Source organism: Saimiri boliviensis, chromosome 13 (assembly GCF_048565385.1).
Source record: "Saimiri boliviensis isolate mSaiBol1 chromosome 13, mSaiBol1.pri, whole genome shotgun sequence".
NCBI lineage: Eukaryota > Metazoa > Chordata > Mammalia > Primates > Cebidae > Saimiri > Saimiri boliviensis.
This window is the reverse complement of record NC_133461.1, coordinates 97,348,836-97,374,952: the sequence shown is the minus strand read 5'-3', so window position 1 is coordinate 97,374,952 and position 26,117 is coordinate 97,348,836. Positions and strand designations below refer to the sequence as shown.

Genomic DNA, 26,117 nt, shown 5'->3' with positions numbered 1-26,117 from the left:
GCCCCGGAGACGGCTCATGGGGAGCAGGCGCCCGGTGCCGGCCACGACGACCGCCACCGCCCGGGCCGCGACCGGCCGGTGAAGCCCAGGTAAGCACCAGAAGCGCGCAGTCTGGGGACACTTGTGGCGGGGGATTTCTGAGCCGAGCCTGTGGTGCCCGCAGGGATTGAGCTCCCCAAACCCCTCTGGGTTGGGCCACCCATTCTGACACCTGCAAGTTGGATGCCCGACGGGGCCAGACCACGGTGGAGCAGTGGCTCCAGAAAACCTGGGCGCCCTCTGCCACTGCGCCGTCACCTCCCGCCTGGGGCTTCCTCGCGCTGGCGGAGGAGACCGAGCCAAGAGAGCGCTGCCGCTCTAGTGCCACCTGTCATCCTGGTCCTTTGCACGCACGTTCAATTTTCCCTCCCTTGCCTCTCTCTGGGGCCCAGCCCGCTTTCCCCGCCTCTTTCCCTCCCCACTCCCCGCCAGGCTGAAGTTTCCAGCGGCGGTGGCGGCTGCCCTGGCACTGCTGGCTGGGCTAGGGCAGCTTGACCCATCCAGCTGAGGCTTCTTAATCCCCCTCCCCTGTGCTGGCGTGCTCTTTCCGCTGGGGGCCAGGGTGGAGATCCTAGCCCCAGCAGTTGTCCTGGGACTCTGCTTGAGAAGCCGAGAAACTGCAGAGCTCTGGGAAGAGGCTGACTCAGGGCTGCCCAGGTGTAGGGAGAGACACAGCCAGCAGCCCTGGCGGGCAGCCCTCCCCATGACTCCAGCCTGCCAGGCCCGCACTACCCCGGCTACAAGCCTGGCTGGGGCTATGGGCTATGGTCAGGCTAGTAGCACCCCCAAAACCACAGATTGTAGGATGGGGAGAATCCTCAGAGATGTGACCCAAGCCTGAAGGGCACACTGAGGCCCAGAGGAGTGACATGACTTGTCCAAGGCCACACAGCACAGGACAGTCAAGGCCAGGATCCAGCCCTTTTCCAAGTTCAGTGCCTTCTCTTTCTGTCCTCCCTCATGGCTTGAGCAGATTTCGAGCTCAGAGAGGCCAGGAGCTGTCCGACTAGCAATGGCAGCCTCTGCTGAGGGGCGCTGGCCCAGGTGGCACTTGGGGAAGAGGTGATCCCCACACTGAAGGAACAAGATGCGTCAGGCTGCATGTGAAGAGGCAGCATGGTGCCCAGCTGTGGGTTGGCACTTGTCTTACTGGTTTGAGCTGCCTTGGTCCTGCCAGGGTGGTGCCCACTCTGTGGCAGGCCGTAAGGTGCTTGGGGCATGTGCCCCAGAAGCTCATGCTTTGATGGTTATGCTCCAGGGACCCCCTCCCTCTGGGAGAGCCCCATGAGGGCAGGAGAGTGATGGAGAGTACGCCCAGCTTCCTGAAGGGCACCCCAACCTGGGAGAAGACGGCCCCAGAGAACGGCATCGTGAGACAGGAGCCAGGCACCCCACCTCGAGATGGCCTGCACGGTGGACCGCTGTGTCTGGGAGAGCCTGCTCCCTTTTGGAGGGGCGTCCTGAGCACCCCAGACTCCTGGCTTACCCCTGGCTTCCCGCAGGGCACCAAGGACAATCTCCAACTTGTGGAGGGTGAGGGCACCCAGAATGGGGAGAGGAAGGTCAGCTGGCTGGGCAGCAAAGAGGGACTGCGCTGGAAGGAGGCCATGCTTGCCCATCCACTGCCATTCTGCAGGCCAGCATGCCCACCTCGCTGCGGCCCCCTGATGCCTGAGCATAGTGGTGGCCATCTCAAGAGTGACCCCGTGGCCTTCCGGCCCTGGCACTGCCCTTTCCTTCTGGAGACCAAGATCCTGGAGCGAGCCCCCTTCTGGGTGCCCACATGCTTGCCACCCTACCTAATGTCTGGCCTGCCCCCAGAGCAGCCACGTGACTGGCCCCTGGCCCCGCACCCCTGGGTATACTCCGGGGGCCAGCCCAAAGTGCCCTCTGCCTTCGGCTTAGGCGGCAAGGTGAGTTCAGAGGCAGAGAGGATACCTGGGGCTCTGGCCTTGCAAAGTAGCTCCGTGGTCCCCAAGCTGCCCTTCCACTGTGATAAAAAGGGAAGGCAGCACCAAGGTAGAGGGGTCCATCAGCTCGGAGCTGTCCCAGGCCCTACAGCCAATCCCAGCAAGCTCTCCCCTGAGAAGCTCCATCTTTAGGCCTCCCCTTCCCTCAGGTAATTGCAACCGCTGACTCACCCATTGTCTGCCCAGGATAAGGTCCTGGGAACTCTGGCCTTGGAATGTATGGCTTTTCCTGGGAGGAGATGGGCATGCTGGCAAGGCCACTCTATCTGAGCATGGGATGTGCAGGGGACCCCATGGCCCGTGTCTAGGGCACCTCCCCCATGGATTACTCCCAATCCCAGGGATGAGATTTTAAAACACTTAAAACGCAGTATGGCACAGGACACCAAACGGCCTGAACAGACCTGGGATGCCATTTGGCTGTGCCCGGCGTTCACCCTTTAGTGCTGGATTTTGGGGAAGCCTCAGAAATCCTGGGGGAGGATGTGGGGTTGCCAGGACAGTGGCAGAGGCGCTAGACCTAGAGCAGTGCTGTCCACCAATCAGAATGTGAGACCTTCAGTATTCTCACCATCCTTGCTTGTCAGTTCTGCCCGTCCTTTTAGGCACGGGGAGCCCAAGTCAGCCCGAGCGTAACCCTTTATCCTCCCTTTAGGACTTTTACCACAAGGATCCCAGCATTCTCAGGTTGGCAAAGGAGCCCTTGGCCGCTGTGGAACCTGGGGTGCTGGGCTTAACCTCTGGTGGGCACCTGCAGAGAGCCGGAGAGACCGAACGCCCTTCACTGCACCCGAGGGATGGAGAGACGGGGGCTGGCCATCGGCAGAATCTTTGCCCACTCTTCCTGGGGCAGCCAGACATTGTGCCCCGGACACCCTGGCCCACTTGTGCCCCAGGCCTCGTTCATACTCTTGGCAATGTCTGGGCTGGGCCAGGCGGTGGGAGCCTTGGGTACCACCTGGGGCCACCAGCCACACCACGGTGTCCCTCTCCTGAGCCACCTGTTGCCCAGGGGGGCTGCTGCTCATCCTACCTGCCCACTAAAGATGGGGGTCTTGGCCCTTGTGGGAAGTGCCAGGAGGGTCTGGAGGGGGGTGCCAGTGGAGCCAGCGATCCCGGCGAGGAAGTGAACAAGGCCTCTGGCCCCAGGGCCTGCCCACCAAGCCACCACACCAAGCTGAAGAAGACATGGCTCACGCGGCACTCAGAGCAGTTTGAATGCCCATCCCGCTGCCCTGAGGTTGCGGAGAAGCCGGCTGCTCGGCTCCGGGTCCTCAAGAGGGCAGGCAGCCCCGAAGTCCTGGGAGCAGTGGGCAGCCCAGCCCCCAAGCGGCCACCGGACCCTTTCCCAGGCACTGCAGGACAGGGGGCCGGGGGTTGGCAGGAGGTGCGGGACACATCAGTAGGGAACGAGGCAGACTCAGGACAGCAAGATGACCAGAGAGGTAAGGGGGCCTGGATGGGGCTGCGGGCCCTGCATGGGAGGGCACAGCTGGGGCTGGGGCTTTGCATGTTGGGGGGTCTGTAGGCTTTATGAGTGGACCATAGCTTGGATCGTGATGGCTTCCTAGGCCTCCCTCAGCATCTCCAGGCCAGAGCCTTCTAGCAAGTGGCTTCTATCGCCGTCCCCTCCCAAGCCCTGGTGTGTTGGTGACAGTATAATGACATGGGTAGGAGCATGGCTCTGGAGCCAGAGCGCCTCGTCTCTGACTTTGCTGATTGGTAGCTGTGTGACCTCGGATGAGTTGCTTCACCTCTCTGGGCCTTAGTTACTTCATCTATAAAGTGGGGCTGAAGATGGCACCTGCCCCAGGAAGACTGCTGCAAAAGTTAAATGCTAGAATAATTCACGGCAAGAGCTTGGAAGAATTCCTGGCACCCAGTGAACACTCAAGAAATGCTCACTGCAATGACTGCTTATACCACAAATCCCTGTTTGGGGATGGCCTGTCCTGAAGGATCCCTTGTCCTGGCCAGGAACGGTTGCTCTGTCGGCCAGATGGAGCTGGAGACTCAGTTTGGACTCTGCCAGTGTTATAGGGCTCTGGGTGCACCCTGGAGTCCTCTGCCACACTGCACCCCCCACAGAGGGCCCTGGCACTGCCGGCCCAGCCTCAGTTCTTCAGGAGCACTTCAGTTTTTCAGCTTCCTGGACGGCTGGGTGTAGATCAGGACTCTCCATGGCCTTGCCCAAATGCCCCTGCACCTGGCATGGGCCTGCTGTGCCCTCCCGGGCCTATGCCCTGGCTGGGAAGTTGTTGGCTCCTTCGCCTTCTTGGGTTACTGCACCTGTGGCCTGTGTCGAAACTCTCCGGCCTTCTCACCTTCCAGCACTCTCCGTCCACGCTGGGATTGTCTCTTCCTGTCACACAGCCAGTGGTCAATGGCATCACCAAACCCACAGTGGAGCTATCCAAAGTCTACACTGGCTGGATCCTGCGCTTGTGTCAGGACGATCGCCCCAGCTGCCCAAAGCCTTGGGTGCCACACACGCGACAACCTCTTCCCTCAGCTGCAGGCCCGGTGCCAGGGCATCCTCAGACTCCCTGCACAGCCTGGTGTTCGAGCCTTCCAGCTGCCTGGTCCACTCCTGCTGGTTCTGAATTAGGCTTCAGAGACCTGGGGCGAGGGGCTGGGCTGGCTGTGTGTGTGGACAGGCAGGGCGCTAAGGCGGGGGATGGGGTTCCCAGCAGCCCAGGAAACCCCTGACTCCTCACCTCCCACATTGTCCCCTCAGGATCCTTTGATGGCCGGGCCAGTCTCCAGGACCCAGGGCTTCAGGACACACCATGCCTGGCTCTCTCTGCAAAACTGGCTCCATGCCAAGGTTGTGCCCAGGCATCTGAAGAGGGAGGAGGGCCTGCCTACCACTCTCAGCAAGTGCAGAGGTAAGCCCTTGACCCTGGATGCCTCCAGCGCCCTCTGGCCAGGCGTCCCTCCTCACCTTCTCCCCTCTGTCCAGATCGCCTCTGGGAGGGGAGTTGCAGCCAGAGGAAGACACAGCCGCCAGTTCCAGCTCTGAGGAAGACCCAGGGTCCAGCCCTAACGGCCGGCTCAGCACGGGCCTCGCCAAGCACCTGCTCAGTGGCTTGGGGGACCGACTGTGCCGCCTGCTGCGGAGGGAGCGGGAGGCTCTTACCTGGGCCCAGCGTGAAGGTGAGCAGGACCTCCTGGGTCTGCCTGGGGTCTGCACTGTGTGGGGAGCCCCAGGCGTCCCTCCCCTGGCCCTACCCACACTGCCGGCTCCTAGACCTCAGGCAACCTCAGAAGAGCTCCTGGTCTGGGTGGGGACGTCAGGAAGGTGACAAACTGGGTACGGCCCAGTTCTCTGGGAGTTTTTGGGAAAACAAGAACGAGTGCCAAGTATCTGCAAGGCACCGGGAGGTGGGGTAGCTCCTGAGGGCTCGTGGGGTCAAGTGAAGCTCCTGGGCCTGGAGGGCAGGCAGGACCTGGCCTAAGGTTCCTCCGGCTCCAGGCGCTCACTGGGGTTGCCCTTCCCAGCAGAGAGTCCCTCGTAAGCACACAGCCCCGGGCTGCTGGTCAGTGTTCAGTGGAGACCCTCAGGGCTCCCTCTAGCCCCAGACAGGGCAGGCTCCTTGGCATGTCTTCAGCCGGCTCCTGCCACTCCCAGCCTGGGTTCCCGGCACACACGCCACCCATCTTTTGCTTCCTGGCTCCCTGGAGCTTGTCATCCCCTTGGGCCTTGGCACTGGCTTTCCTGTGTCTGGAATGCCCTGCTCCTCCCTGCCTACCTGCTGAATGAAAACTTACTCATCCTCTGGGGCCCTCCTGGGAAGCTCCCCGCATTCCCATCCTCACCCTTCCCTGGCATTTTCCATCTCCAGCACCCACCTCGTGGTGCCATGGTCACTGCCGTATTTATGGGTTCATCTCCCTACCCAGAATGTGAGCACTGCAAGGCAGGGCCAAGTCCTGACCACCTGAGTCCCCTGCACCCAAAGGCAAGGTGTTTGTTGAATTGTACTCCATGGCACCTTTTCCACCTGTCAACAAGGGCTGAGTCTGATACTTGGCTCTTAAAAAACCCTACTCCTGGCTGGGTGCAGTGGCTCACACCTGTAATCCTAGCACTTTGGGAGACCGAGGTGGGAGGATCACTTGAAACCGGGAGACAGAGGATGCAGCGAGCTAGGATCACACCTCTGCACTCTAGCCTAGGTGACAGAGGGAGACACTATCTCAAAACAACAACAACAAAGTCCCCTGGAGGAAGTGTCACCTGAGCATAGTTACCATTTCTGGCAGCATGTAGGGCTTGGAGGGAGGGAGGTGGAGGAAAGAATGTGCTAGAAGTGGTATGGATTAGTAATTCAGGGCCACTGGGGAAGTCCCTGGAGCAGGGCTGGGTGTGGGGCAGGAATGGTGGAGCCAGGGCTTCCACTGTCCCTGGAAGTGTTTGCTGGAGAGGATGGCTTCTTCGGGGAGGCTCTTGAGGGGCTGTGGAGTAAGCAGAGGGTAGCTGTCAAGGAGCCTGCTTCCATTCTCTGGCGGGCGGGCGCAGGGGGCTTCCATGGAAGCTACTCCCTGTTCTCCTGCCCCTGCCTGGATCCTCCTCATGTGAAGCCTTTCAATGGGGTCCGTTGCCTTCACCCTTTGACCCTGATCCCTCCATGGTCAGCAGGCCAGGGGCCAGCTGTGACAGAGGACAAGCCGGGCATTCCACGCTGCTGCAGCCGTTGCCACCATGGACTCTTCAACACCCACTGGCGATGTCCCCACTGCAGCCACCGGCTGTGTGTGGCCTGTGGTCGTGTGGCAGGTGCTGGGCGGGCCAGGGAGAAAGCAGGTAGGAGGGGGCCAGGGGCGGGAGGGCTGGGGGGAGTCCTCAGTGGACTGCCCCAAGGCTGTGGTCATTCATTGGCTGCCTCGCCCCAAAAAGCCCCCGACCCACTGCCCAGCCGCAGTCTCAGCCACCATGGCTCAATGCCCTTAGAACAGAAGTCCCCTCTCTGCAATCAGAGGAGCATGCCTGCGTCCTTGACCACCCAAAGGCAACTGCCCTCTCTGCATCTCCCACTCTGCTCAGCTGGCATCCTTTAAAACCTGCTGTAACACCGTGAAGTGGCTACTATTGCCTTCATTTTCCAGATAAGAAAATCTCAGAGGATAAGTGACTTGTCCAGGGTCACGCAGTCAGTCAAGTGTTGCAACCAGGGCGAAGACTCAGGTCTTCCGGTTTCGTGCTGTTTTTTTCATGGTTCTCAGCTTTCTCTCCCTTGGCTCAAGCTGGCCATGGGAGAGCTTGAAATTTCCCCATGTTCCAGAAGGCATGACCAAAAAGAGCTGCAGGGTCAGATGAGCTTTAGAACATTGTCTTCCACATGGTTAGCCTGGGGACTTGCAAAGCATCTCGGCACATTAAAGGCTGTGCCTTCTACAAGCCAAGAATGAGGTGTCTCTATGTGATCCAGGTTTCCAGAAAGCACAAGTTTTATGGACTATTGAGTCCCCAGATTTAGATCTCATGTCCTGACCTTCTCTGACCTTAACCTGTGATTACCTTGATTTCGGAACTTGCAGCTTTTCCCTTCCTGCCCACAGGCTCTCAGGAGCAGTCCACGGAGGAATGCACGCAGGAGGCTGGGCACGCTGCCTGTTCCCTGACGCTGACCCAGTTTGTCTCCAGCCAGGGTGAGCCGTCTTGGAGGGGTGGGGTGTGCAGAGGTTGGGTCCTGAGGGAAACCAGCTTCCTGTCTGATTGTCCCTTCCCCCCCCAGTGCCATGCCCTTCTGCTTGGCAAAGCCAAGCTGCCCGGGCTGCCTGTTGGTCTACACTCACCACCAACCTCCCTCTCCTGCCCACCCCCACCCCCAGCTTTGGCAGAGCTGAGCACTGCAATGCACCAGGTCTGGGTCAAGTTTGATATCCGGGGGCACTGCCCCTGCCAAGCTGATGCCCGGGTGTGGGCCCCCGGGAATGCAAGCCAGCAGGTAAGACCCAGGGCATACCACTGGTTGGGTATCGTGCCTGCAAATGACTGACCTTTGCAGGGGTTTGCCCTCCCTTCTTTTTTTGGTGGGGATGAAAACCGAGAGAGAAGCCTGTGGAATCAGGCTAATTCCCACCTTCCCCTGGGGATCAGGAGCCACGAAGGCTCTCCAGCACAGGCCCTCCCACCCCCATGCCCTGAAAGTCCTCACCTCCTGCCTTCCTGGAGTTCTGCCCTACTCTGTGCAGATTCTAGTTCAGTGCCTGCCACATCACGCTAGAGGAGCCTGTTGGTGTGACCATGTCCCCAGGCCATGGGTTCCTTCGGGTGGAGCATTGGCCTGCCTTCTCAGTATCCCCAGTACCTAATACCTAGCAGGTGCTCAATGTGCGTTTTGCAAAGCTTTTATGAAATTCATGTTCTTATAAAAGTCATTCATGACCAGGCACGGTGACTCATGCCCGTAATCCCAGCACTTTGGGAGGCTGAGTTGGGCAGATCATGAGGTCAGGAGATTGAGACCATCCTGGCGAATATCATGAAACCCAGTCTCTAGTAAAAATACAAAAACGAAAAAATTAGCTGGGCATGGTGGTGCATGCCTGTAGTCCCAGCTACTCGGCAGGGAGAGCAGGAGAGTTACTTAAAACCAGGAGGCGGAGATTGCAGTGAGCAGAGATTGCACCACTGCACTCCAGCCTAGGTGACAGAGCAAGACTCTGTCTCCAAAAAAAAAAAAAAAAAAAAAAAAAAAAAGTTCATCGAATGCATTCTTGGGTGCCAGACACGGTTATATACCTACTGTGGAAATTTTGGAAAACGCAGACCGGTATAATGAAGAAGATGATGATGGCCTTAATACCACTATGAGTTTTGACGCATTTTTTTTGCAGCCACCTGTCTTAGTAGACTGCAGACCCTACCACAGGTGGAAACCCACGAGCAGTGTTTTTCCACCTAACATTATATCCTACAACATGTTGCCCCTATAAACGTGATTTTAGGACTGACAAGAGTCCACTGTTCATTCTTGTGGGTTGTGTTGAATTGTGTCTGCCATTTTTAAATCTCTGGTTGGATGGGGGCGGGTGGATGGGTTTAACAGAAGGAATCGATACAGAAAACGCCCCCAACTCCACAACCTTCCTGCAATGGGGACACCCACAGGACCAAGAGCATCAAAGAAGGTGAGCAGCTCCTCTGGCCCCTCGGCCTGTGCAGGAGGGAGGCTGGGCCAGAGTCTGAAGGAGGAGGTGACAGGCATCGGAAGTCTCCAGGAACTTTAGCATCCCCCTACAATAATCTCCACCACTCCCCTCAAGATATGCCTCCAAACACCTCCTCTGGCCAGACCTCCTCTGAACCCCTCCTTTTAGAGGTTCTGGAGCTGCCTGCAGGAAGGGTAGCAGCGCGGGAGACCCAGAGCAGAGCTGAAGTGGAGGGTCCTGGTGGGGGAGACTGGGCTCGGCCAGGAAGCAAGGAAAGAGTGTGGGCAAGGGGGCCTCACCGGGAAGCGGAGGGACCAAACGCGAAGGCCCTGACTGTCTTCCTCCCGGACAGAAACCCCAGATTCCACTGAGACCCCAGCAGAGGACCGTGCCGGCCGAGGGCCCCTGCCTTGTCCTTCTCTCTGCGAACTACTGGCCTCTACCGCGGTCAAACTCTGCTTGGGCCATGAGCGGATACACATGGCCTTCGCTCCTGTCACTCCGGCTCTGCCCAGTGTGCGTGAGGGCACGGAGGGAGGGCTGGGAGCCAGGAGACCAGAGGCTGGGCTGCCCTATCTGCGGGGCTGGGCGGGTCCTGAGCCCCTGTGCCCCTTCCTGTGTCCCTACTGCAGGACGACCGCATCACCAACATTCTGGACAGCATTATCGCGCAGGTGGTGGAACGGAAGATCCAGGAGAAGGCCCTGGGGCCGGGGCTTCGAGCTGGCCCGGGCCTGCGCAAGGGTCTGGGCCTGCCCCTGTCTCCAGTGCGGCCCCGGCTGCCTCCCCCAGGGGCTTTGCTATGGCTTCAGGAGCCCCGGCCTCGGGGAGGCTTCCACCTCTTTCAGGAGCACTGGCGGCAGGGCCAGGTGAGGCGACGCCCCGCCCCGCCCCTCCCCTCCCAGCCCTGGCCACCCATCTGCCCCTCAGGGCCTTGGTCCCTAGACCCAGACAGACCTGGCGGCTCCGAGGGAGCAGGAGGGCTGTTCCCATGCTGTCCTACTGCCCTTACGACACGCTCTCACCCAGCCCCAGCAAGCACGCTGGCCATTCTCATGGCCTCCTTCCTCTCCCCCGACAGCCTGTGTTGGTGTCAGGGATCCAGAGAACACTGCAGAGCAACCTGTGGAGCACAGAGGCTCTTGGGGCACTTGGAGGCCAGGTGCAGGCGCTGAGCCCCGTTGGGCCTCCCCAGCCCACCAGCCTGGGCAGCACCACATTCTGGGAGGGCTTCTCCTGGCCTGAGCGTAAGTGACCCCAACACAGGGGAGAGAGAGCTGGGAGCCCAAGCCCTAGGGACTGGGTGGCAGAGAAGTCCCAGAGGACGCTGAGGGGCTGGAAGCAGGTGTTGGCGCCACTGGGGCAGGGGCTTCAGGCCAAGGAGGCCCCTCCCTGGGCCAATGGCCATTCTGTCTCTTCCTCTAGTTCGCTCAAAGTCAGACGAGGGCTCTGTCCTCCTGCTGCACCGAGCTCTAGGGGATGAGGATACCAGCAGGTGTGTCTGTCACCAAGGGCCAGACCTACCTCCCCAGCCACTGCAAGCCCCGCCTCCTTCTGCCCTCCCCTCCTCCTCTGCCCCCCACCCCCACCCGGTGGCCCTCGGTGCTCTCACATTTGCCCTCTGGGAGTTACCCCAGCAGTGGGGGTGGCTTTGATAGGGTCCCTGGAGCCCAGGCTGGGCCTGCTGGGCATGACCCCCTCCCTCTACAGAGTGGAGAACCTAGCTGTCAGCCTGCCACTCCCAGAGTACTGCGCCCACCATGGGAAACTCAACCTGGCTTCCTACCTCCCACCCGGCCATGCCCTGTGTCCACTGGAGCCCCAGCTCTGGGCAGCCTATGGTGAGTGGCCCTCTACCCACCCAGTCCCTACTCCCATGCCTGTCGTCTTGGGGCACACAAGCATCTGTGCCAAGGCCCTGGGGCCCAAAGCGCTTCTCTGATTCCATTTTTTTTTTTTTTCTGAAACAAAGTCTCACTCTGTCACCCAGGCTGGAGTGCAGTGGTATGATTTTAGCTCACTGAAACCTCTGCCTCCTAGATTCAAGCAATTCTCCTGCCTCAGCCTCCTGAGTAGCTAGGATTGCAGGCATGTGCTACCACACTAGCTATTTTTTTTGGTATTTTTAGTAGAGGTGGGGTTTTACCATGTTGGCCAGACTGGTCTCAAACTCCTGACCTCAAATGATCCACCCACCTCGGCCTCCCAAAGTGCTGGGATTACAGGCGTGAGCCATAGCACCCGGCCTCTGATTCCATTTCTAACTGTTCTTACTCTATTGCCATACAGGTGTGAACCCGCACCGGGGACACCTGGGGACCAAGAATCTCTGCGTGGAGGTGGCTGACCTGGTCAGCGTACTGGTGCACGCTGAGGCACCAGTGCCTGCCTGGCACCAGGCACAGAAAGGTAGGTCCTCGGGCAGAGGCGGGAGCGGGGACAAGCTGCAGAGGCGAGTGTCTGCAAGTGCGGGCCCTGGGCCTGCCTGATTGCACTTCCCTCTTCAGACTTCCTTTCAGGCCTGGATGGGGAGGGGCTCTGGTCCCCGGGCAGCCAGATCAGCACTGTGTGGCACGTGTTCCGGGCACAGGACGCCCAGCGCATCCGCTGCTTTCTCCAGATGGTGAGGAGGCAGCTGGGAGTCCTCCCCTGAGCCCCGCCCCACCCAGCCCCAGAAGCTTGTCTAGTCCTGTCTGGCCGGGAGCCCACCCTAGTGTTTGGTCCCTGTGTGCTCATCTGCCTCATGTCCTCAGGTGAGCTGCACAGACAGGTGCAGAGAAGGCAGAGGGGACCCGGAGAGCCCCCTGCCCCTTCTCTGAGTTAGAGAAGGGGCAGGGGGCTGCAGCAAGAGCCTGGACCCGAAGGTTTTAAAATGAGAGCACCAGCTGCCTGAGGCTGGATGTGGTGCTAGGGCCTTAGTATCTGTTACCATCCCAGCCTCCACCCCCCCATGAGGCAACACTGCTCCCTTCCCATTTGCAGATGAGAACGCAGAGGCTCAGTGGTAGGGCTGGTATCTGAGCTTCTGTCTGTCATGGGCTCAGGTCACTACTCTATGCTTTTCCTGGAGGCGGGCAGCTCCGCCGCTTCTGAGACTATCCTGCTGCCCTCGTTTTGGTATCTGCACCTTGTTAGGGAAGACTGCCTGGAGGAGGTGCTCCCAGAGGGGCTAGCAAGGAAGGGAACTGAGGGAGGTGGAGGGAAAGAGGGGCCAATTGAGGAGTGGGGGAAGGGGAAGGTGATGGGGTGGGCAGGAGGCAAGAAGCTTGAGGTGTAGGGGAGGAGAGGCCAGGGATAAGGTGAGGGCAGCCCCGTGCTTCCCAAGTCCAGCTGGGCCTTCATTATCCTGGGGAAAAGACTTCCACCAAATGTCACCCCTCGCCAAGGCACATACACGGAGGCGTGCAGATGCCAGCATGGTGTGCCCCCTCCCACGCACAGGCACACATGTGCAGTTGCACACACAGACGCTGCGACACGCAGAGGGCAGCACTCAAGCACACCTCCACACACAGATGGCCTCGTCCAGGCTGGGTGGGGCTGGCCATGGGCAGTCCCCACGGCCCAACCCAGTGACTCACAGAGCAGGGCTGAGGGGCACATTCTCCCTGGGTGGCCTGAGAAACACTGTTCTGTGCCAGGGTGGACCTGCATCTCCAAGAGCAAGTGAATCTTGGCACCTGCAGTCCAAACTGCTTCACCAGCCTTCCTTTCCCCTACAGCTCCATCTTGCAGCCCTAAGTCCAGGGGCAGCGGCTGAGGTCCTCGCTGCTGGTGGATTGGGCTGGTGGCTGGTTCGAGCACGATGCTGGTTTTCCAAGTCCCTGCCTGCCCTAAGAGCTCCCTGATCTGGCTGGGCTTGTGAGGCCCCCGTAGCTGTGGCTGCTGCAGAGGCCTCAGCCTGGTCCAAAAGCCTATTCACCCTCTAGGACCCAGAGCCTCCCAGCAGCCCTCCCTTTTTCTGTATCAGGGATTTTAGGGAGCCTCTGATGAATGCTTTGGGTTGTCCCCTGAGGGACAAACAGCTCCTTCCTCACCTGCCACTGAGCACAGTTCTGGCCATTCCAAAGACTTCAGGTTAAGAAGTCCTGGTACAGACAGTTTACGAACTGAGATTATGCAGGACGTCTTCCAGTGTTTTGCAGAAAGGGGTAGCATTGAGACGGAGCGGAGTGGCCGAGGTCACAGAGGCTGCTCAAGGCCTCCAGCCTCAGAAATGCAGGGATTCAGTCTGCCCACCTGTAGGACCTTGAATCCCTTCCTTCCAGCCAAATGTGTGTTCTGCTAACCTGAGCTGCCCTGGCTCCGAGCAACCCAGCCATGCCCTCCCTGCCTGTCCTTTAAGACTTGACCCTTCAGCTCTTCTCTCCACTCCTAGCGTCTGCGAAGTCTGTGCCCCATCCTCCTGCAGCCCTGCCCTTCCTGCCCCATCTCACTCATCTCCCCTTCTCTTCTTTGAGGTGTGCTCGGCTGGGGCAGGAGCCCTGGAGCCTGGCGCCCCGGGCAGCTGCTACCTGGACGCAGGGCTGCGGCGGCGCCTGCGGGAGGAGTGGGGCGTGAGCTGCTGGACCCTCCTCCAGGCCCCTGGAGAGGCCGTGCTGGTGCCTGCAGGGGCTCCCCACCAGGTGCTTCCCGGCAGGCAGGGGCTCTGCGGGGAGATCAGGATGGCAGGAGCAACCCACGCAATGAACAATGCTGCAGACATCCACATTCCCTCAACACCCCAGAGCCGGGCAGGGCAGGGAGCTGCACACTGCTGTGGGGGGCGCCAAGAGGACTTGAAGTCACCAAGCCCAACTGGGAATGCGCCACAGTCCAATCCTGGGCTCCTGGGCATGCTGATGCCAGGAGACTCACGGGGAGCCTTTGTGGTCTCTCTGGCAGCCCTTAGGCCTGGTTTTGGCCACAGCCTGTGAGGTGTCCAGTGGTGATTCCAAGAATCTGCTCTCTGAGAGCCAGGCATGGGGGTGGGGTGTTGTTAGAGGAAGAGAAACTCAGGGACCAGGGGGACAGGGAGAGGATGCGTGACCTTGAGCCTCGCTGAACCCCTGTTCATGTCCCCCCTGACACAGGTGCAGGGCCTGGTGAGCACGGTCAGCGTCACCCAGCATTTCCTCTCCCCTGAGACCTCTGCCCTCTCCTCGCAGCTCTGCCACCAGGGACCCAGCCTTCCCCCTGACTGCCGCCTGCTTTATGCCCAGGTAAGTGTGACGTGGGCCAGCAGGCCGGGTGTGCTGCCCGAGCCCCCATCTCACCATGCCACAGCTGCAGTGGACATAGCAGATCCCATCCTGTGCCAAACAGGCAGCTACCCTGTGCAGGGGAAGAGTTTTCCTTTTGCTTACTTTGTTTTATTTTTTTGAGACAGAGTCTTGCTCTGTCAGCCAGGCTGGAGTGCAATGGCGTGATCTTGGCTCACTGCAACCTCCAATTCCCCAGTTTAAGTGATTCTCCTGCCTTAGCCTCCTGAGTAGCTGGGATTACAGGCGCCCGTTACCATGCCTGGCTCATTATTTTTTTTGTATTTTTAGTAGAGGTGGGGTTTCACCATGTTGGCCAGACTGGTCTGGAACTCCTGACCTCAAACGATCCACCCACCTCGGCCTCCCAAAGTGCTGGGATTCTAGGCATGAGCCACCCACCCAGCCAGAGTATTCCTTTTAAGAGGGGTGGGAGTAGCGGAGGACCCAGGAATGTCACTGAAAATTATTTGTCCTCTCTCTTTTTCCTAGATGGATTGGGCTGTGTTCCAAGCAGTGAAGGTGGCTGTGGGGACATTACAGGAGGCCAAATAGAGGGATGCTGGGTTTCTGGGGTAGAGATGGGGACAGGTAGACCAAGTGGTCAGCCCAGGCACAACTTTAGCAGGGAATGACACTAGGGGACTTGGGGATTTCTGGTCAACCCCACAAGCACCACTCTGGGCACAAGCTAGGTACCCTGTTCCCCTCCCCCTCAAGCCAACAACCACAGTGCCACCAAGCTCACAACTGTCCTTCTCAGGCTGGCACCTCCCCTGCCCTGTGCCCCTTTCTATGGTACCGGGCCCACATTGGAGGTGACTGACTTCCTCCAAAGCCCACTCCCCCGAGTCAGGAGACAAACAGCCCTTCCTTGGGGTACCTCGCTAACCATTCTGGCTTAAGCAACACCTCCTCCTGCTGCTTACTCTCTCGCTGAGCCCGCTCTACTGCCCCGCTCCGCTTCCACCGCCGAATCCTCACTGGGCTCGCTGCAGGCATGCTAAAGGAGGGGGCCCGACCTTCTGCCCTCCTGCCGGAAGATCTGGGGAGTGTGAGGAGAGGGTGGCATCAGGGGCTGCCCAGGCTTGGCTGAGGGAGCAGCACGGGCCATGTCACTCAGCCCACTCCCCGTCTGCCCGCTTCCCTCCTTCATGATTTCCATTAAAGTCTATTGTTTTGTGACTGCTGCCAGTGTGGTTGGCCCTGACCCTGCAGGCCACATGGTCCAGGGAGGGAGGGAGACATGGAAGTCTGCCCTAGAGTAGAGGCAAATGGAGTAGAGGGGGCCAGAGTTGGGGCCTGAGGGACAGGACACCACTGTCCACTCTTCTTCTGGGGCCTGGGTCCCTGCCTCCCACTGAGGAGCCTTTGGGTGGGGTGGGGGGGGGCTGTCCCCTGAAGATGCTCTTGAGTGCAACAGCAGGCAAGGCAGAGTCCGGGGGCACAGCCGCAAGGTGACTGCCCTGTACAGGGATTCTGGACCCTTGCTCCACCCAGCAAGCTCCAAGCCGCCCCATCTCTCCCATCTACCTTGACCTGGAGATCTAGGAGTGTGGCCCAGAAAAGCCCTTGCCCTACCTGTCTGCCCTTGGTGGCCATGATGCGCACCAGGCCCAGCCACCCTGGGAATGAACCCGACTGCTTCAGATAGTGACCCCTCCTTGTCCCCGTCCCACGCCTGCAGGCTTCTGGTGGCGCTGTGCCCTCTTCTCTTGTGTTTCTGAGCTCCACAAAGAAAAATCCTCCCACTCTTGTCATACCCAATTGTTCCTGCTGTGGTTTGGGGACTTTTTTTTAATTAAATAAAGTTTTTTATTATAAGCGGAATATACTTGCGGAACATTCAGAAAATAAAGTCACCTTCAAGACCATCACTACACACCTCCAACTAATATGGCATATTTCCTCTAGTGCTTTCCCAGGGACTTACTGTGCACATGGCTGGATTGCTGTGATTTAGCTTTGGTTTCTTTCAACACCATATCATAATCATTTTCTATGTTGCTACCTAACCTTCATTTTAAATGACTGCTTATATTCTATTAAGGGGCTTTGCCATGATTTACAAAACCATCCTTTATTTACAAAAAAAAAAAAAAAAAAAAAAAAAAAAAATAGGCCGGGCGCGGTGGCTCACGCCTGTAATCCCAGCACTTTGGGAGGCCGAGGTGGGTGGATCACGAGGTCGAGAGATCGAGACCATCCTGGTCAACATGGTGAAACCCCGTCTCTACTAAAAAAAATACAAAAAATTAGCTGGGCATGGTGGCACGTGCCTGTAATCCCAGCTACTCAGGAGGCTGAGGCAGGAGAATTGCCTGAACCCAGGAGGCGGAGGTTGCGGTGAGCCGAGATCGCGCCATTGCACTCCAGCCTGGGTAACGAGAGCGAAACTCCGCCTCAAAAATAATAATAATAATAATAATAAAATAAAAAACAAGGCTGGGCACGGTGGCTCACGTCTGTAATCCCAGCACTCTAGGAGGCCAAGTTGGGCAGATCACTTGAGGTCAGGAGTTGGATACCAGCCTGGCCAACATGATACACTGTCTCTATTAAAATACAAACAAAAAAATTAGTGGGGCGTGGTGGTAGGCACCTGTAATCCCAGCTACTTGAGAGGCTGAGGCAGAAGAATCACTTGAACCCAGGAGGCAGAGGTTGCAGTGAGCCAAGATCATGCTACTGCACTTCAGCCTGGGCAAGAGTAAGACTCTGTCTCCAAAATAGTAACAATATAATAATAATAATTTATCTCATTTAATCCCTTTCATTTAAATGATCTCGGTTAATCCATTATCACAATTTTGAGACAGACAGGATTTATTTCCATTTTACAGAAGAAGAAACAGGCAAGCTGCAATTAAGTCGATTACCCAAGGTTGCAGAGCAATTTTAGCGGCAGAACTGGGATTTGAACCAAGTTTTCTGAGTCAAGCCACTTTGTGTACATTATAGTCTTAGCTCTTACTGGAGTTTAAAGACAGTCTTGCCCTCCTCTCTGTCCTTCTCCTTTCAATGCATGTGCTTTATAGCTGACCATGTTCCAAGTGGCCCTGAATGACCCATTACTACCTACGTTTCATCTTTTGTTTGAGACAGGGTCTCACTGTCACACAGGCTAGAATGCAGTGGTGCAAACGCAGCTCACTGCAATCTCTGCCTCCTGGACTCACGCCATCCTCTCACTTGAGCCTCCTGAGTAGCTGGGACCACAGGTGCATACCATCATGACTGGCTAATTTTTGTAGTTTTTGTAGAGACAAGGTCTTGCCACACTGCTCAGGCTGGTCTCAAACTCCTGGGCTCAAGCGATCTGCCCACCTTGGCTCCTGAAAGTGCTGGGATTATAGGAATAATCCACTGTGCCCTACTTCATCTGTAGCCATGCCCTGATGTCACCTCAGAACCCCAAATCCAGGGTCTTTCCTGTGGAAAGATGGTTCTCTGAATTTTACCCATTGTGGTGGGGACAGTGCATCATTAAGCCTCTGTCTTCCCCGTAAGACCTTCCCTCCTGTTTACCCCCCTGGCCTTCCAGGTGGGTCACAATGCCCTCGAGGACATATTTGGTCTGACTCTTTGTAAACAGAAGTGAATCAATGTTCATTTGTTCCAGCACTGCGCCTCAGAACGCAGCTGGGCCAGATAGGGACTGACCCTGAGACTCGTCTTTAGGCACTCAGGGACATTGTTCCTCATAGAGACCCTTGGGGCTCTGCTTCTTGCAGGGTCTACCAAGCTGTGCTCTATCTCTAGCCCCTCTGTCACCCAGATATCCCAGACATACAACCAGCCAAGCTGGAAGTGAGCACGAGGTTGCATATCCAATGCCTTCTTTTCTTTTCCTCTGATAAAATTCTTAGACTTTTTTTTTTTCCCATTTTACCCAGGAGCATAGATTCAAGTTGCCCTGAATATACATGCTCAGGCTTTCTATTTTGAAATAATTTTAGATTTACAGCTGAGTCACAAAGATAGCACAGGAAGTTCCCAATTATCCTTCACCCAGCCTCCCCTATTGTGAACATCTTACATAACCGTGGTGCCTTGATCAAAACTATGAAATTAGTATTGATACCACACTACTAACGAAGCAACAGACCTCACTGGGCTTTCACCAGTTTTTTCACTAACGTCCTTTTTCTGTTCCAGGATCCAGCAATGCCTGGATGTGACAGATGGCCTGGAGGGTAGCTGTGGCATTCCCCAGGGTCCCCCAGAGAACTAGCCTGTGGCCAGCTCTCCCGCTCCCCCTGTAGCTTGGGCTCCTGCCTGCCTCACCTTCCTTCCTTGTCAAGACACAGGCCTTGTTGCTCTGTCCATGATGCTAACATCACAGACACCCTGACCCAACCTTGCCTGCCTGTCCCTATCCCCACTCCCATGGCCACCTACCCAGGCCTTCCTGCTCCCCCACACATGCGCACACATGCCCTGAAACAACTGACCCCAGTTTCGTTCCCATGGGTGCTGGGAGCATCAAGCTACTCCCATCCACCATGCCATGCAGCCCATCACACTGGCCAGGGTTCTTCCCTCTCTGGGACTGGAGGACACACAGCTGACTTGATGGGGACCCTGGCAGTTTTCATCCAGCCTCCCATTCTCCCTCAGCTGCCTCCCTTGTCTCAGAGCCTCTCCAGCCTCCATCTGACCGCTGTTCTCTCCCAAGGCCTTGGGAACGCCGGCCTCTTTGTTGTCTCAGCACTGCCTTCACGGTTTATGAGGGGCTTTTGGGAAAGACTTTCCCCTCAGGATGGGATAATGGGTGGTGCCAAGCTTGGGTTTGCTGCAGTCTTTGCTCTCCAAGGCCTTCCGGTGTTTACCTTAGGCTGCCTCTGAAGTTCCCAGTACCCTGCCCAGACATGATCTCATTCTCTCAAATCATCCCTGCGAGGCAGACAAGAGTCTGGCACCAAGCTGCCCCCACTTCACAGGTGGGAAAACTGAGAGAGACGCGCACGTGCACACACACACACACAGCAAATATGTTGACAAGTTGCTCCGCAGTCCTGGGGTCCTGACTCTCAGCCCTGTCCCTGCAGTTGTTTGGGAAGTGAGAGGTCCAGGATAAGGCTTGGCACAGTGGCGTTCAGCAAGTGCCTCAAAATTCACGGGCTTTCTAGGGATATCCCACAGCCTAATACAGGTCCCTGCCTCCAGGGAGCTTGCAGTATCAGTGAGAGGAGCCTGAGAACACACCCTGCATGCTGAAGTTCCTGAGTCCAGTTCTAAGGCAGCTCTATAGGCACATTTTGCCAGGCGTGGTGGCTCATGCCTGCAACCACAGTGCTTTGGGAGGCCAAGACAGGAGGATAACTGGGGCCAGGAGTTCAAGACCAGCCTGGGCAATATAGCAAGACCCCCCTATTTCTACAAAGAATTGAAAATTAAAAACTTTGCCAGACGTGGTGTCGCACACCTGCAGTCCCAGCTACTCAGAAGTCTGAGGCTAAAGGATAGCTTGAACCCAAGAGCCCAAGACTGCAGTAAGCTGTGATCATACCACTGCAACTCCAATCTGGGCAACAGAATGAAACCCTGTCTCTAGGGGGTAACAAAAGGCATGTATCATGAGAACAGGCCTTGTGTGTGGTAGCAAGAAGAGCTAGGCCCCAGAGGGCCCGCCCCTGAGGGTTGGTGGGCTGCCCCGGGGGTGGTGCCCAGCACTGGACAATCCACACAGCTCCTCTCCGATTGTCATGCCTTCCTAACACCCCTGTAAAACAAGAGTTGTTATGAACCTACTCTACAAATCAGGAAACTAAGGCCCACAGCTCACCCAGGGTCACAGGGTCACAGAGCAAGCCAGCCAGCAGCGACCTGCCATCTGGCTTCAGGTCTCAAGCTTTGTCCACACCAACAAGCCTGCCTTCCCACCAGGGAGGGGTAAAAAACCAGCTGAGGAAGAGGAAAGGGGTGGCCTCTGTGGGGTGAGGAGCCAGACGGCCCGCTTCACAGATCCCTTCCAGCTGGCCTTGACTTCCAGTGCTGAAAGGCGGGTGAAGGAGGAAAGGACGGGATGGGTGAGGAGCCCGCCGCTAGCCACAACCCCCACCCTGCTCTCCATGCGCCAGGTCTTGCACGCTGGGTGGAAGGGTGACAAGGATGGAGGAGCAGGGCCCCACCCCCGCCCTCCTAGGGTGCACCGTCTGCAGCGGCAAGGGCCTTGAGGTGCATGGGAAATGAAGTGGGTAGAGGGCCACTGATGAGGATGGGCCGGCTGACTGCAGCCCTCTCTCAGCCCCCGGCCCCTCCCGCCACCCCCAGCCCTGCCCATTCCCTCTTCCAGCGCCGGTCACTCTCCCCGCCCAAGCCAAGCCTTTAGCACTTAGCCTCGAAGCGTCAGCTGATTCCTGATCTAGAACTAGGCCCATCTCTCCAGCTACAACAGAATCTCCTGAAAGGCAGGGGTTTACCTCCCCCACCCCAGGAGCCACATGACGTAACTCTTTAATACAGTGAGAACAAAGTTATTTGGCATGTGATTATCTCCGGCAATACCATACTGTGTTTACGGCAACAGTGGGACCGTAGGTCCAAGGGGCGGCCCAAGCCTCCGTGACGTCACCTGGCTTGTCACGTCACTGTCGCTTGCCCCAGCGGCGAAACGCACCCTGCAGGAGGGATAACTTGACCGTCGGAGCCCCTATGGACCAGTGCGCGCTCAAACAGTTGGCGAGGTGGGGCAGCTCGGAGACGTCCCCGAACGTGCGGGACAGACAGGTGGCAGATGCCGGGTGTGAGTCCGCGGAGTTCCGGCCAGGAGCCCACCCTCCTCCCCGCGGCCCCGCCCCCTCGGTGACAGCCGCGGGCCTGCCAATCCGGGCAGGCCGCGGCGCCGCGCAGCCTATCAGCGACCAGGGCTCGCGTGCGCTTCCGCGTTCGCGTGCGCGCCAGGCCCACTGCCGCAGGGACTGGGAGAGGGCGCCGGATCCCGCACTCGCCCGCGGCCCGGCCCGGCGGGTCTGCCGGAACCCCGGCCGTCGCCTCCCGGGGGACCTGATGGCTTCCGAGGGTCTTGCGGGCGTGCTAACGGCCGTGCTGGCGGGCCAGGGACTGTGCGTGCAGAGCTGCGACTCGGCGCCAGCCGGGGAGCCACCGGCACCGGTGCGGCTGCGGAAGAACGTGTGCTACGTGGTGCTGGCCGTGTTCCTCAGCGAGCAGGTGAGCGGCCGCCAGCCGGGCCCGCAGGGCCTCGGGAGCGCGCAGCCAGCGCAGGTGGGAACGGAAGACCCAACGGCCACAGCCAGCGCTGCCGCGTGCGTGGCGCTGCCCAGTTTTGCAAAGCACTCCCACTCGCATCTGTGTCCTGCGATCGTCCCAATATGGAGAAGAGGAAACTCAGGCCTGGGGCCCGTTTGCCTCACCCCACTAGGCCTCATTCCTTCTCTTCCCCAGAGTCTAGCGGAGTGCTCAGGGCCCCTCAGATAGCAGTGGCTCAGCTCTGGCTTACCTCAGGCCTTTGGTGCCGATCCCGGTACTAGGCAACTAGAAGGGGCCAGGGCCATAGGGCAGGGTTGTACAAGGTGGACGTCGGGGGTCGTGTTTCAAAGCCAGACCCCAGGGTGAGGATCCATCACAAACAGTTCATAGGCCACGCCGTCGGAGACAAGAGATACCTAAGGACATGTACAGACATAAATCAGTGCAAGACTGACACATGGTGACCCTCGCTCTGGGGCCTCATCTCCAGCCCCTGAAGCAGCTTCCAGGAATCTCAGCTCTTTCTAAAGTGGCAGTCTTAACTCTAGAGAGGGACTAATGGCAGGGAGGAGAAGGTTGCAGTCCCCAGCAACTTGAGGGCAGGTCTACCGCAGTGCTAGCTGGTTTAAGGGCATCCACCCAGAGGCGAGTCTTGGGCGACTGTGTTTGAGATGCCCCCTGGTCCTGGGGCTCGGGAAGGCTATGGAAGGAAGTGAAGATGCTCTCTCCCCTCAGGATGAGGTGCTACTGGTCCAGGAGGCCAAGAGAGAGTGCCGGGGGTCGTGGTACCTGCCCGCGGGGAGAATGGAGCCCGGGGAGTCCATCGTGGAGGCGCTGCAGCGGGAGGTGAAGGAAGAGGCGGGGCTGCACTGTGAGCCCGAGACACTGCTGTCCGTGGAGGAGCGGGGCCCCTCCTGGGTCCGCTTCGTATTCCTCGCTCGCCCCACAGGTATGGCCTACCTGGAGGCAGTGTGAACAGGGCCAGTTGACATCTTTTCCCCAGCTGCTTGGTGGGGTGAGCCCCTCCACAGCCAGTCCTGTTATGGCTGGCACAGTCTGGCATGGGCAGATTCCAGCCTGCAGGCTGGGGGCCTCTCTCCTGGGTCAGGGATATCTGTTGATGCTGCCAGCCCTGCACTTCTCTCCACAGACCCTCCCTGCCCCATCTCCCACATCTCCCCCAGGTGGAATTCTCAAGACTTCCAAGGAGGCCGATGCAGAGTCCCTGCAGGCTGCCTGGCACCCACGGACCTCCCTGCCCACTCCGCTGCGAGCCCATGACATCCTGCACCTGGTTGAGCTAGCTGCCGAGTATCGCCAGCAAGCCAAGCACCCTCTCATTCTGCCCCAAGAGCTGCCCTGTGATCTGGTCTGCCAGCGGCTCGTGGCCACCTTTACCAGTGCGCAGACAGTGTGGGTGTTGGTTGGCACAGTGGGGATGCCTCACTTGCCTGTCACTGCCTGTGGCCTCGCCCCTACGGAGCAGAGGGGTGGCATGAAGATGGCCGTCCTGCGGCTGCTGCAGGAGTGTCTGACCCTGCACCACTTGGTGGTGGAGATCAAGGGGCTGCTTGGACTGCAGCACCTGGGCCGAGATCACACTGATGGCATCTGTCTGAACATGCTGGTGACCGTGGCTTTTCGGAGCCCAGGGATCCAGGATGAACCCCCAAAGGTTCGGGGTGAGAACTTCACTTGGTGGAAGGTGACCGAGGAAGGCCTGCAAAGCCAGCTAATCCAGCGGCTTCAGAGATCCTCTGTTGTCCCAGTGAACAGATAGGGAGGGGGAGGAGATGACGAGCTGGGTGGCTGTGCTCCCTCCAGTGTGGCTTTGTCTCCCTCTGAGGCAGGCAGGAGGCTAGTGACCAGGGATCTTGTTGCATTGGGAGCAAGGGTGGCTTTCCTGGTCCCCAGCAAAGATGCTTTAAGGAGCTTTCCTCTAGATTATACAGGGACAGTGCCTTTAACCAAGCAAGGAGTCCAGAGCTCCGGACGTGGCTACCCTGCGGGCACACTGGCACTTCTCCCCAGGGGGATGGGGAGCTTTCTGCACTCCCAATGTCGTTTCATCATCACATTCTGTGTCTTCCTTGGGAAAGGTCTGCATCCTGACTCTACCAGGCCCTTACAGCTGGGAGGGGCCCTGGGAAAGGTCTCCCGAGGGAGGAGCCCCCTGCTGAGTAAAGAGGTCTTGCTTACCTTGCCTCCCTGCCTAGATGTGTCTGTGGGGACAAAGTGATGAGGACTGCGTCCAAGAGCTGCTCCTCCCCTTGTGCCACCGACAGCCACCTATGTCTTTCCCAGTGCACTGACAATGCGGGTCAGCCTGCTGTCCAGGCTGGGCTGCTGGCCTGGGATATGACTCTTGAGGGGACCCATCCCTCATGAAACACAGCTCTGAGCCCTCCAAGGGTTGGGTGGTGGGCGGCCCCGGGGGAGGTTCACGTGGGACAGGAGCTGCAAGTGCTGCCTCAGCTCTGTCCTTGAGCCTCCCTGGTGTGGACCCTCCCCCAGCTCTCCTGCCTCTGCCTTTTCACAACTTCAGCCCACGCCAGACCAAACCTTGTCTTCATTTCCCCTCAGCCTAGCTGAATCATGGTAAGGTTTTTAAGTAAGCGTCTAGGCATAGTGGCTCATGCCTGTGATCCCAGCACTTTGGGAGGCTTAGGCAGGTGGATCAGTTGAGGTCAAGAGTTGGAGACTAGCCTGGCCAACATGGCGAAACGCTGTCTCTACTAAAAACACAAAAAATTAACCAGGCATGGTGGCATGTACCTGTGGTTCCAGCTACTCAGGAGGCTAAGGCAGGAGAATCACTTGAACCCCAGAGGCAGAGGTTGCAGTGAGCTAAGCTGATACTGCGCCATTACACTCCAGCCTGGGTGACAGACTCCCTCAAAATAAAGAACTTTGGCCAGGCACAGTGGCTTACATTTGTAATCCCAGGGCTTTGGGAGGCTGAGGCAGGAGGATTGCTTAAAGGCTAGAGTTTGAACAGCCTGGATAACATAGTGGGACCCTGTCTCTACAAAACAAAACAAAAACAATTAGCCAGGTGAGGTGGTGCACACCTGTAAGTCCCAGCTACTCGGGAGGCTGAGACAGGAAGATTACTTGAGCCCAGGAGGTAGAGCGAGCCATTATCAGGCCTCTGCACTCCAGCCTGGGTGAGAGCAAGACTCTCAAAAGAAAAAAAAGAATTTTACTAAAATTTAAGGGAAAATTCAAGGAAAAGAACAAATAAAATATCAAGTGTTTCCCTTTCCCAGCACCCCCGTCTCTCTTGCCTGCTGTCTTGTCTTTCTGGCCCCTGGAAGGTGGAAGGAATCCTTGTACCCTCTGAGGACAAATACCTCGCAAATGATGGAACGAAACCCTTTTATTTCAGTTCACTTCTCTCAGTGTCTAAGGGACCCACCAGCCCATATCCAGTCAGCCGAGCAATGATGTTTGGCTCTTTGTTCCCATTATTTAGCCTAGTAGTTTTCAACCCTGGGTGCACAGTAGGGTCACTTGGTTTTTCTGACAGGGTCTTGCTCTGTCACGCAGGCCAGAGTGCAGTGGTATGATCATGGCTCATGCAGCCTTGACCTCCCACGCTCAAGTGACAAGTGATTTTCCTGCCTCAGTCTCCTGAGAAGCTGGAACCACAGGCACATGCCACCATGTCCAACTAATTTTTAAATGTTTAATAGAGATGGGGGCAGGGGCTCGCTATGTTGCCCAGGCTGGTCTCAAACTCCTGTCCTCAAGGATCCTCCTGCCTCAGCCTCCCGAAGTGCTGGCATTTAGAGGTGTGATCAACCACACACAACCACCTGGAAAGCTTTGACTCTGGGCCTACCCTCAGCAACACTGATTTAACTGGTCATGGGGCACTGGGCACTGGGATTTTAAAAAGCAGCTCAGCCATCAGTCATCATGAGCTGAAAGCCACTGTCTGGCTCTTTTTCCTCCAAGTTGTCATTCTGCCCTACCGTAGTCTCTTGGGGACCCCTCTCAGAGGATTCCCTATCCCTCCACACATCTAGAGACAAAGGGTTTATTTTTCTATGTGTTAAGTTTTCTTTCTCCTGAGAACACACCTGCGAATTTTCTTTTTTTGTAGACAGGTTCTCTGTTGCCCAGCTGGAGTGCAGTGGTGCAATCATAGCTTGCTGCAGCCTTGAATTTGAAGACAAGGTTTTAAGTATCAGGCCTACTTGACGATGAAAACAGGCATACAGCGCGCAACACAAACACACCCATATGAGACATGCACACAGATGTTCCCACGTGGGCCCTTCCCTCCGTGTCTGTGGGGTGGGCAGGCTCTCAGCTGCAGGTCAGCCTGGCAGAGGTGGCACTGCTCGGCCAAGAGTCTCTGGCAGGCGCTGGGGATGAGCAGATCTGTACTGCCAGAGCCTGTCTATTTACCACCCACCCCACCTCCCTGCTCCGCTCCAGTGCTAGAAAAAGAATTTGTCTTCCTTGGGGAGGAAGATGGTCCCGAATTAGC

The 26,117-nt window shown here is 57.7% G+C and overlaps 2 protein-coding genes across 3 annotated transcripts; both read left to right on the top strand.

The window, feature by feature from the left end:
• The first annotated feature begins 8 nt into the window (after positions 1-8).
• Positions 9-15,592, top strand: HR (HR lysine demethylase and nuclear receptor corepressor). 2 transcript variants are annotated; one of them, XM_010347698.3, is made up of 19 exons: positions 9-89; positions 1,298-1,952; positions 2,665-3,454; positions 4,747-4,897; positions 4,972-5,165; positions 6,652-6,816; positions 7,572-7,661; positions 7,845-7,960; positions 9,065-9,146; positions 9,520-9,683; positions 9,800-10,036; positions 10,249-10,414; positions 10,593-10,662; positions 10,878-11,008; positions 11,457-11,576; positions 11,675-11,790; positions 13,628-13,792; positions 14,240-14,368; positions 14,900-15,592. In XM_010347698.3, the coding sequence occupies exons 2-19, from the start codon at positions 1,341-1,343 to the stop codon at positions 14,960-14,962; spliced, it is 3,561 nt and encodes a 1,186-aa protein (XP_010346000.1). In that variant the 5' UTR covers positions 9-89; positions 1,298-1,340; the 3' UTR covers positions 14,963-15,592. The 2 variants fall into 2 exon arrangements, with proteins under 2 accessions (XP_010346000.1, XP_039317104.1); XM_039461170.2 differs by having other exon boundaries at positions 6,649-6,816.
• NUDT18 (nudix hydrolase 18) lies at positions 15,408-26,103 on the top strand. The gene is given in 7 exon segments (XM_074384244.1): positions 15,408-15,461; positions 20,254-20,504; positions 20,799-20,857; positions 20,860-21,158; positions 21,161-21,580; positions 22,355-22,568; positions 22,804-26,103. Coding segments are annotated over 7 exon segments (1,893 nt in total). The 3' UTR covers positions 23,400-26,103.
• Positions 26,104-26,117: the final 14 nt, after the last annotated feature.

Bases quoted from the DNA above. Each gene is read 5' to 3' on its own strand.
- HR (XM_039461170.2), top strand. From the start codon at position 1,341: ATGGAGAGTACGCCCAGCTTCCTGAAGGGCACCCCAACCTGGGAGAAG. The intron at 3,455-4,746 runs GTAAGGGGGCCT...TTGTCCCCTCAG, and splicing joins ACAGCAAGATGACCAGAGAG to GATCCTTTGATGGCCGGGCC. The intron at 11,009-11,456 runs GTGAGTGGCCCT...ATTGCCATACAG, and splicing joins CCAGCTCTGGGCAGCCTATG to GTGTGAACCCGCACCGGGGA.